General features: G+C 39.1%; 1 protein-coding gene across 11 annotated transcripts in view; it reads right to left on the bottom strand.

The window, feature by feature from the left end:
• Positions 1 to 12,219, bottom strand: part of SPATS2L (spermatogenesis associated serine rich 2 like) — a 164,363-nt gene that overhangs the window by 32,344 nt on the left and 119,800 nt on the right. For 10 of the 11 annotated variants that reach the window (XM_026072442.1, XM_026072443.1, XM_026072444.1 and 7 more), the window contains one exon: positions 3,789 to 3,897. In XM_026072442.1, the coding sequence (XP_025928227.1) occupies positions 3,789 to 3,897 (109 nt within the window). Of the gene's footprint in view, positions 1 to 3,788; positions 3,898 to 11,437; positions 11,584 to 12,219 lie in introns of those variants that run through there. The other variant, XM_026072452.1, reaches the window with a different exon arrangement.

The raw sequence follows: 12,219 nt of genomic DNA, 5'->3' as shown, positions 1-12,219 counted from the left end.
AAAAAAAAAAAAAAAAAAAAAAAAAAGTAAGTCTAAAAGTCATATTGAAAATGATGACAACTTTGTATACTTGAAGTTTTGTCTACCAGCCCTAATGAGATGGTTAGATAAATTTACAGAACAAAGCAAGCAGAGGCTTGGTCAGATCAGTGCCAGCTGCCATCTTAGAAAAAAACTCTTCTACATCCAGTTAACATCTTTGTTTTCCTTGATCCTACTGCTGAAAATAAATCTTACTGTAAGCATGCAGTCAGAATTGGCATCCAAACTATTATGGCTGTATCCACCACAATAATCCTTTTAACCACAGCTAGGCTAAAGGTTTCTGCTTGAATCTGAGAATCAGGTCACCATCACTGCATAATTCTAGTAAATGCTCATTGATTATCTTCTGCAGCAAATGGGTTTCATATTCAACCTTTCTCCTCCCTCATTTCAGGGAACTCGTGGTGATACTAGTGCCAAGAAACATTGCTGCTTTCAGACCACCATCAGCAGTCAACTGGTTTTCAGCCAAAAACCTGTACGGGTTTCAAATGTGCCAAAATTGTTTTTCTATCCCAATAACCCAGATCTGATGTTACTTGGTGAGTCTACCATGCACATGGAAAGTGATTATGTCCCTTCCTGACAGTGCTAAGACTAGTTTATTAAACTGTGAAAAAATGTGTGTATGAAAACCAGCAAAGCCATATGTTACTTCCCAGATAACATGATATTTCAGAGGGAGGGTTAAAAGAATTTGTCATGTGTATAGGTGTATCTATATAGCTATATTTAGATACACACATACATACGTATGTATACAACATCCCCCCCCCCCAAAGGATACATTATCTTTTGATGGACACCATGTTTCAGAATGCAGAAATAAATCTACACATTTGCTGCCCATTTCACTCCATGCTTCTGAAAATACGTGATTTCACTTGACAGCTTTATTAACCATTTTCACAGTAGTATCCAACACTCTTGCATTGGCTGGTGTTGTCTTAGCTTTGCTTTCCCCAAATTCTGTGCGAGTACTACGCACAGTGAGGGTTATTTTAGGAATTCTCATATCCAACTCAAAGTTTCCTCCTGTTGGAAGTGAACTATCTGTGCAAGTCCCAATGCCCATAACCCAACGCATCAGAATATTTTATTGAACACATCCACAAAGCAGCCTGAACAGACCTTCTGTATATGTTCAAATAGGTAAATGCTAACACAGCAAATTAAACACATTTTAACAGCTATTTTTAACTCAAAYTTTACATATAGCAGCAAATCCATAATAGAGACAGCACTTAAAGACCACTCTAGATGCAAAGCAAGATAGAAGCTGATCTCAGAAAACTAAATTTGGACATCCTCAGCCATTTCTTGAATTCAGCATGCTGTAATTCTGTCTGAGAGAGGTATTAAACCGAGGTGCTTGCCCTTTTCACACAGCATGGCTATTCCCATGCTTTTCATTGTAGGCAGCAGGTTCTCTGCAACTGTGTGATATTTCCACCTTAGCAATTTCGTGCCTCTCATGAAAAGATACTTGAAGTGCTACATTCACTCCATTCACAATGGCAGCTGAATAGACACACTTCTTTCCTGTTGTCAGTTCACTCAAGTAGTGTTTGAATAACTCTGGCTTTTGTCTTTAAAATTAGGGTACTCTATTTCAAGACGGTGACAAATATGGCTGGTTTCAAATCCTCACTTCTAAAGACTACTTAATAAAAGGCACAATGATCATAAACTGGCCCAGTTCAAACGAAGCCCATTTGAACTCAGGTTACACCAGCTTGCTTTTCTTCAAGTCTTTGTTATGCACTTGTAAGGCTTGCTTTGGACCTTTGTTTCTTCCTCATAGCTGGAGATGACACATGGCTATGAAAGCCCTTCTCCCCCACACCCCCAACAGTCCTGAGTTATTCATCATTGCTGAATGCAGGAGAAATTTTTTCACTTTGTGATTTTGTTTGGACTGAGACATCAATGCGATTTTGTGATTGTCTTCAATCACAAATCCACACTCAAGTGCAAGATGAACAAGAACAGTGGTTGAGGAGAAGGGAACAGGTAGGACTAGCGTCACAACCAACAGCACTACTGTACTAAGCAGCATCAGATGGACCATGCAACTTGGTAAAGGAGAAATGCTATGCCTACCACTATATCATCAACATACCAGCCTAGGTTGGAAGAATACCTGAAACCCAGGCACTTCTGGACTTTATGCTTTGGATAAAACACAAGGTAGTGACAACTACCCCAAGCTAGAGAAGAACTGAGATATAGGAAACAAGAAGTGGCTGCTCCACCTCAACCTATTATCTTCACTGCTGGCACCTGCTCAGCCAGTCTTCCTCTGGTGGGAACTTTAAGCAGCTTGGGAAGTGCTCTGAAACGTTAGAACAAGGGTTTTGTGGAACCATGAGCAGCTCTGAGATTCTGTAACACCTTAAGGTTTCTCTTTAACAATGCAGGAGGTGCCTGTGGCATTTGAGGAGGGCAGGAGAATAGCAGGAATAATGGGACTTCTCACACAATTATGGGAGGCATCACATTGGAAACAACTCATTGTCCACAAAATGAGTGAGGGTGACTTAAGACAAAAATAAATTGAATGAAACGAACACACCAAATAACCATGCAGCAACCCTCTGCTCTCTAGGACATATATTACAGGAAAACAAAATTATTGTAATTAGTTGCAATCCATGCATCATGTTCTCCTCGCTGTATGGGCATACATAAATTCTAATTTCAATAAATCTATCAGAATCTGCCTGTATACGCTGATGTCTGAATAAAGAAGCACCATATTGATTTGACTGAAGAATTCTGATGCATTTGTGAATATAGTTCAGTTTGCTTACATCTGCTTTTGCATATTGCTGTGTAATTCATAGTACATGATGATGCTTCTTGTCTGATACATTTCAGTGAGTTAATCCAAAACAAAAACAAAATTATTTTGGAATAAAATAGATATGAAATAAGCCAGTTATTGATTCTGTAAGTTTCAGTACCATCAGGCTGTACAGACAGCCTGAAAGTGATGATTTGCTTTTCAGTATATCCAGGGCTTCTGAGACCAATGAATATCTAGTGCATTTTAAGCAGCTCCAAGCTATGAAGATTTTGATAGGATTTCCTCCTGGTATGCTGTTATTCCTGTGAAGAGTTTCCTACAGACTTTGGTGAAAGTTCAAAACTGTCGTCATTATACGTTCATCAGAAAAGCGTTGTTTAAATACAAGTGACCTTTTCTTACAGATGGTCTTGTGATGCAAAATGCAAAGCCAGATACAGATTTAGAAAGATTCAAACTTCAATGGAGTCTTGGTTCTGCCATTATGAATGTCAAGACTATCTGCAAAATTCAGATGGAGGTTTGAATGTCAATGCACACACCAAGTTCAGGGGTTTAGTGGCCTGGTTATCTGCTTCAGAACGATCCCCAAATTTTATTAATTACTATATCTTCAATAATGAATCTTACTCTGACAAATCTGGAGTATTAGCTTTCATGCAGAATAGATTAAGGAAGGTATTCTCCGTGTCAATAATGGCAACAAAAATGGCTAAGTCACAGAGAGCAGATAAACAGCCAGGTCAAGCTTATACTGTGAAGAAGCAAAGATGCAGACAGCACGATTAGTTATAAAAAATGAACAGGCAAAGTGTCACAATCACCTGAATTTCAACAGAACAGGAGAATACATTTCAAGACACTAAAGGCAACGAATACATTCGTACATAGTGGAATATCTCAAGTTTTAGTGAAAAAGGTACACTGTACTCACCATCCATAAAAGCTTGAACAGCTTTGTCTACATTGTTATCAAACTGCTGCAATACCAAAACTATCTCATTATTGCTTTTGTTTGGAACAATTGATCGTATTGCATTGATCTGGAAGGAGAAAAAGACAGACAATAATATATGGGTTTATCACATTCCTTTAGATAAAATGGTATTTCTGTACAAATGCATGTTTATATAAACATATATGACATGTTTACAAGTACACAATGGGGTATCTGTATAAAGTAATATCATGCCTCTCCTTAGCTGACCCATGCAAGTAACAAACAATTTCTTCTAGACACCAAATCAGAGAACTGGTAACCAGTAAGCTTGGAGCCAAATCCTACCCTCAGTCACATCTGGAGAACTGGTTTAACTAAACTGATGGAATTTGTCCCTGCACTTCTTTCCTAAATGTTTCTAAGCATCTCTGCTGCTGTGTGACTCAGCAAGCCACATCACTAGTAAAAACTTACAGGCTGTACAACTACTTTAACAAGGCTGTTGCAAGATCCTGCTACATCAAGGTTTTAACATGACTGGTGGTCTTCYGACATCTGGAAAAGCGTCACAGGCTAAGAGAAAACAGCATAATTTTTAAAAGCCCAAGTAGCTGGCCTGCATAATTTGAGTTTGCTGTTCCAAATATGTGTGACCAGGAAGCAAAACCTTGTGTACCAAAGTCCTTAAAAAAGGACATAGTAAGTCACACATTTCCTTGTGGAAACTATCCTGATGGATGAGGTATTACATCAATAAGATTCTGGCATTCTAGGCTTAACTTTCACAGCATGTTATTTGCTATTGCTGTTTTGTCTTCAGTATCCGTTTATATCAAATAGTCATTCAACCCACTGTATTTTAAGCACAGTTTTCCTGCTGGAATCACGTTGATGGTTTACTTTATCATGCCCATGTAATATAACAAAGTAAATAAAATTAAACAAAACTCCATGCTTATACCATTTTAATGCTACACAAGCTTTACTGGTTATTACTAAATAGCCAGTATATTACTCAGTTAAATTTGGTTAGAAAAACAAACTAACAAAAGACTCTGGCAGTACTTAGAAAATACAAGATGATCAGTGCCAAAACCAGTCGAGCAGCTCCAAGGCAGCTTTCTGACCTTTTCTGTCAAGCTATCCAGCATGTATTAATTATTAGAAACTTGTTACTGCATTGCAAATATTCATTTGGCACCCTTCTTTGCCTGCTTTCTGTGGGAATACATCCTTGATTACAGTATACTTTATTTACTGCATCACAATGCAGGTAATGCTAATTTCCATCTGCGAAGCACTAGCAGTCTTTTCACTGTATTGTGAACAATTAATAACATGAAGATAGTCCTGTTGCAAGTAATGCAACTGGGCTGACTTATACGATGAGAGCGTCACACTACCTTCTTTTAGCTGTCTAGTTTAGATGCTGACGTAAGAACAATCTTCCTAGACTCCCTTTATGGAGTCTCTATCAGCGGAGACAACAGAAGGTGATTCAGAACATTTAAGTGCTCAAATTTATGACCAAAATACTGTTTTGCTGTAATGTGTCCACCCCACTCCTCAGCCACTGTATTTCTCAGTCCTTCATATTAACATAAACCACCAATTTCAGGTTCTGTTAAAACACAGTGACTGAGGACTCTGATTCATGATGCTTGCTGGATTTAGCTGCAGCACAGCAAAAGGCTGACACCTGCTTCAGCTAAATCCAAGAAGGATCATGAGTCGAAGTTAAGCTCTTACTCTGAGATGCTCTCTGGAGAAGCCTCTCTCACTGTGTAAGGAAGGACACTTTCTGACTTCGGCACAAAACTTTAGTACCTCTGCTTGGATAGTGYCATTTACTCTACTCCAGTCCACTACCCAATCATTCTTCTCCTTGCATCGTCACATATGCCCTCAGCACATTTCAGGTAGCGGGGCCAGTCTTGGACAATTCAGGCCCCAACCATAATTTAGAGGGTCTGAAAATTAGCAGCGAGGGTGGGGTATGAGAGTCAAAGTGCTTTTCAGCTTCCCCAGGGCCTATTCCAAAGGCCTATCTAATCCCATGTCTGTGTACCCACCTTATGGCTGCACAAGGCTTGCCCACMAGCTAGGGCTTCAACCCAACTGCTAGCCATCTTGGAGTCTCTAGTACACACAGTGAACTTCACACATTGGAAGTTTAGACAGGCTAGGAAGTCAATTGAACTGCTTGACCTGAAGGCTGGTGTTGCCAGGATCTATCCAGAAAACATCTGACTGCTCAAGCTTCTCTCTTCAGCTGATCCGTGTGTATGGGGGAAAAAGTAATGAGTATACCTCTTTGGGCACTACAGACATTCTAAGTGAAAACCACCCCAAAAGAACAGGATGTGCAGAGAAAATCTTAGAAAAAGGAGTTTTATTTGTTCCCTGATTGCAGGGACAGGCATGCTATTTACTGATAAGGCTGTGTCAAGTATGAATTGAACTGGCTCCATAACAATAAAAGTTGGCAAAGATAGCAGGGCTARAGCAGGCCACAAGCTGCAGCCCATTTTATGTTCAAGTTGGTAGCTGCTGAATACTTCCACCATATGGATTACATCTTCATATTCTCACAAAACCCTCCCCTCTTCTTTCACAATCATGTGGATCATCTCTCTGCCTGCTCAGAATTGCATAACCTCCTTATGGCAACTGCAGTAACTGCTTACAGGAAAAATAGTAAAAGGAAACATTTAGTATATTCTAACCATCTTTAAACGTAAGCATGGGAGTTTCACGTGGCTTCTAGGCCTTTGTTTGCTATAAAAAGTCTGGAGGTCTCAAGAAGTATCTGGAAACAACAAAGTGAGGCCAAGACCATAGGATGGACCAGGCAGCTTACCACAGACTGCAAACATTAAGAGGAGTTCTTAGGAACATCTGCAGGGTGGAAAACACTGCAACACAAGAACTCACACCAGGCACTTTGTATTTTAGGCTACAGAATCTACTGAAGACTTTCTATTGGCATTGTATGGTCTTTGACTGTTAAGAAATTTTTGATTAATATAAAAATCAGAATTAAGAGCAAAACTGTGCTTTATCTCATTAATATTCCAACTAAATACAAAAAGGGTATGGAAACRTTCTAGAGGTAGATCTAATCCAAAAAAACAACATGATGTTCTTAAGGAAGAATATTTGCCAATACAAAGAGGAAAAAAAAATCCATATGACCAACACAGTGGATACAGTCCTGTTTCAGTTAGACTACATAAAATTCAATATAGGGAACATTTATGTACTGAATAAATCAACCATGCAACTGCCAAAGAAGCCACAGCATTCTTTTTGACAGTTATACAAAATATGCATTTGCTTATCTTTCCCTTTAAACAGTAAAAAAGCTAAGAAGTTTCATGAAAAACTCATCAGCAAAAGAAGATTAGATCGCAAAGTAAAGCATTCAGGGCTTAGGAAATTCCAAATTAGAAGTTACACAAGGAAGCAGATTAATACTGTGTAAGTATTTAATTTTTGATACCCAGGATACCTACTCAATCATTACTGTTTCTGTCTACCAGATTTCTGCAGTGACATACTTGGGACAAGATAGATGAAAACCAAAATTTCCAACCTGCAGGAAATGCCAATATTCAGGAAAAAAAAATATATATATATATATTGTTCTGGTCAGAAACAACAAAAGCAGACCTAAAAATCAGAATTCCAGCAGAGGAGAAATTTGAAAACATTTTGTTTTGAAATAAATCAAAATATTTTGTTTTAAAAAATTTAAGAACAAACTGGAATAAGGGTGTTATATCATTTCCTGGAATCTCAAAGACAGATGTGTGCATCAGACACATTGGATTGCCAACATATGCGCTGATTGATCTTTTCATCCAGAATATACTGGAATTATTGTAGAAATGCAATGAAAAAGTCAGTGCTTTTGGACATCCAGAAATGCTTGACAAATGGCTACAAGTTTCATATTCTGACCTGACATGTATCTGGAAAGAGTGGAGGGAGACTGGGCCAAATGGCAGCCTTAACCCAGAAATGCACATTTCAAAGTCCTTAATAGTCCACTTCTTTGTCTTTTCACCTCCTGTTTCAAACTACAGTTAGGCTTCTGTGTCTGAAGTTGAGATTTGTTTCCACATTAAAAAAAAAAAAAAAAACACATTTCTGGAAAGGGACATGATGATATAAAAGAAACAGTCAAAGGCAGAGGCAGAGAACCTTCCTGACAGTATAGCCTAACACTGGCACAATTACATGGCTGAAAGTCACAAGAGGCATATCACAGTCTGTGGTGATTGGAGGGGTGGTGGCGCTCCAGGAACACCTGGTAAGTACGAGGTGACAAATGGGAGACACTGGGTAGGGCTGGATGTGAAGGAGGGTACAGCCTGACCTAGGCAACCAAGGCATGTTGGCTCCTGCTGGCTCACCAAGGGGTTCAAATGATACACCAGCTCTTTTGCCAGCACAGCTATACACCTCAACTGCTTACAAGTCTCCAGCTGCTCAAGAGAAAGCAGTCATTTCCCAATCCTGAAAATTGTCTAGAGCTTGCTTTTATTAAAATTATCATAGATCAGTATCCCAGGGTAGAGAATAAATCCTAATTATCTCTCTCTAAACTTGAAGTCCTCAAACTTACCAAGAACATCCTATCTTTTTAACAGCACATAAGCAACATAGACCTTGGAACTGGAATAATCTAGCATTTTATGACCTCTCATCAATACACAAATTCCTTTTTAAAAATATTTGTCATCTTAAAGCTTAAAAAAAGTACAAAAAGAGCTAAAGATTTCCTAACATGCAACGATACTGCATTAATTCCTGACAGTCTGCAAAAACAAACACCAGTAATCTACTTAATTAATTGTATTTCCTGGCTTATCTGGGAGAACACAGAGCTTTTTCCTACTCATTGAAACCTGATCATAGAAAGAACATTACCAGACAGACTACAGGGAAGTCAACTATTTTAATGACTTTGTGAATCATCCTGTCTTTATCCAGTGTAGATTCCCAGTGATCTTGTGCCATCATTTGGATGCTAGACAAACATTCTAGGACTTGAAGAGAATTCACTAACATACCTTCTGAACCACAGATAACTGTGTTGTCAGCATGAGCTGAGAGGCTGTCACCGACAGTAGCTAATTTGCTGGGCTTTCCCTCACATAGCCTGACAAGAGAAGGTATTTCCTTGTTAGTCTGCTACTAACCACACTCACTCAGAATTTCACCTTGTAAAAGCTACTTGAAAGCAGTAACAGATCTAGAACATAAAGCCCTGATCTTGAAAGCAACTGTACTCAGCCAAGAAGATGGAACACAGATTCCATGCCCACCTCCACTAAAATCATGATTCAGAGAAGTACTCCGTCAGTGTACATGTAATTCCTGTGGACCTAACTGCTCTCCTGGATAGGGATAAAWTTAATTCATGTTTAAAGTTTAGGAGATTTTTAACTGCTTTTCTGAGCTGCAGGTTAGCTTTAAATGCTTGCTCAAGCCATGCTGAAGTCAGTGCAACTTGAGCCATGCTTCCAGGTTGAATCTCATCAGGACCAAAAATTCTACTGTCATTTCAGTTTAGTCTCTTACAAAATTGCATCCTTAACTCAGACATCATTGAGGACCTCCCAGAAGTTGTATCAAAATTCAAATAGGTTCCAAGTCTCCTCAGATAAGCAGCTCCTATACCAAAATAAAATCCCTAAAGTCTGATTAAGTGTACTTGACTATTTTTCTGAGGATTACTGTTCAACTTTCATGCAAACTCACTTAGGACAAATTTTTAGTTCACTCCAAAAAAGTATTCAGTAATAGGTTACCTCTGAGGAGTGTTGCACACAGGAGTGGAGGACACTGAAATTCTAACTACTTATGATCTCCATCCACTTAAAGTCCTTATGAACACCTCTCTCAAAGGATTTCCCTGACAAACAAAGCTTGAAAAGAATATAGYCTGTGTAAACTGTGAAAATAAACTTGTGACAGCAGATTACCTGCTCTGCACCCAAAACCAAGCTGACATATCAGTGTATTCATTCGGTCCTTTAGGTTCTCTGTATGGTTTCAAATGGTTTCCAGGCAACTGTAACAACATGGAATCAACTGCTGCCTCTTTGCTGCTCTACTCCATCTGCTTCCCCTTGGCATCATCCTCAAAGAGGATGTTTCTGGTGAATAAGTAACATATCCGGGGTTCAGAGAATTTGTTTAAATATTCCTGACATAGTGACAAATTAAACTTCTTTGCTGAAAGTTCACAGCTGTTCTGAAAACCCTGAACACAGCTGGTCTAATTCCCTTGAAATAGGTTATTATTATGGTCACTTATTTATTTAAAAATACTTATCATACTTATGCTTGGTTAGGAACACTAACAACTAGCTGATGACTGCTTTGTTTCAGATCTTACCAAAGCCAGTACTGATATGAACACTATCTTGACTACTTCCAAATCCAATGCCACTTTGTATTAAACACTACGCTCAACAGATTTTCTCTAAGTTAGGAACTAAATTCACTTTAAAAGTATGGTTATCAGTGAATACACAGACGTCTACCTACCCTGCTTATTTTTACTGTATGCCAATAACAAATCTTCATGGACATATATATATTGTATATGTATACTGCAGTCGAGGACAGGCAGCAGTGTAAGCCATATTCARCTAGATTGTATCTCTAATTAGGGTTGGCCCAAATCCTGCAAGAGGACCAGTTAAGGGGGGGYGTCTGCAGAACTCCACTGGTGTCCAGAATTTACAAATTTAGTATTAGCAAATGCCCTGGCTACGTTCAAAAGGAAAATGCATTTTCAAAACGCTTCATGGCAGAAATTTTTAAGGTTTTAAGAAATTTCTGCACAAGTATATTGCATTAAAACAATTTAACTTTTCTGCATTAAAGGCATATTTCCTAGGCTGGAGAAATTTTTTCAGAAAYTTTACCGAGTTCATCATGACACACTGAATAAGTATTGTTAACGTCTCCTTCGAGCAAAATAATAGTTTTGACAAGGTCTGCACCTCTTTTTTTCTACTATATGCCCTGTTTATCACACTGATGCCATCGGATCATTTATTTCTTAGAAGCACAGAACAAATTCTACCTGCTACTGTAATCCACCTTGGGCAAACATCTTGAAATTACAGTACTCCCACCCCCCAAGTTTCTGAACTAGTGAAATGGAAAACAGACATTTCAGGAATCCTGAAAGGACATAATAATAATAAAAAAAAGGGTTCAGCTCAGTAAAAACTGTTTCGCTTGTATAATGGCAGCACTATTTAGAGACCTGATTCTATAATATCCTTAATGCAAGTCAGATGGCTCATCAAATGACATAAGTGCATCTTGAACGACTTTGCTGGTCTTTGGAGTCAGTTCACCTAGATGAACATGTGGGCATGGAACAGCAGCAAAGATCAATCTTAAGACAACCCACATAGCCTGGAAACTACCCGCTTTTGTAAAGGATGTTTTAAAATCTATATACTACTTCCATTACTTCCACCATGAATCCCACTCTTTCCTTGCATCTTGCCATCGCTTGTGAAAAGCACAATTATGGTGTAATGTAAAGAAAACTGTGAAGTCCCAAAACACGCATCTGAGTAAGCGTTGTTCTTGCAGTTTATAGAACAAACCTACTCATCTGCTCCTACAGGTGATTCAGGTGGCATTTGAAACGATAATGAAATGAAAAAGCAAACTCTTCAGCAGAGCTTTAGTAAAACTTCACCGCAACAGAATCCCAAGAAGACGATTTTCATCTGAATATTTTGTGAATTCCAGCTGACACAAGATCATTCTTGTTCAAGCATGTCTAGATACACAATAAAAACAAAGATGGGCCCAACAGTTAAGTCCTGAATGTTGAATGATTCCTGATATCCAGATCCAATTCCTTAGGATCAAAACCCAAACGGTTTGCCAGAGCTGAATGGCTGTTCTGGGGAGTGTCTGATATTCACTCCCTTCTTGCTAAACCAAAAGGTTTAACTGTTGCAGGAGAAGACGTGGTTTGCAGCCTTCACTCTAATTGCTTCTTATTTAGAATCACAGAATGGTTGAGGTTGGAAGGGACCTCTGGAGATCATCTAGTCCAACCCCCCTGCTCAAGCAGGGTCACCTAGAGCACGTTGCACAGGATCGCGTCCAGGCATGTTTTGAATATCTCCAGGGAAGGAGACTCCACAACCTCTCTGGGCAACCTCTTCCAGTGCTCTGTCACCCTCACTGTGAAGAAGTTTTTCCTCATGTTCAGATGGAAGTGTCTGTGTTTCAGTTTGTGTCCGTTGCCTCACGTCCTGTCGCTGGGCACCACTGAAAAGACTCCGGCCCCATCCTCTTGACACCCTCCCTTCAGATACTTGTACACATTAATAAGATCTCCTCTCAGCCTTCTCTTCTCCAGGCTAAACAGGCC

Source organism: Apteryx rowi, unplaced genomic scaffold (assembly GCF_003343035.1).
Source record: "Apteryx rowi isolate R43461 unplaced genomic scaffold, aptRow1 scaffold_342, whole genome shotgun sequence".
NCBI classification, from domain to species: domain Eukaryota; kingdom Metazoa; phylum Chordata; class Aves; order Apterygiformes; family Apterygidae; genus Apteryx; species Apteryx rowi.
This window is presented reverse-complemented; position numbering and strand designations above follow the sequence as displayed.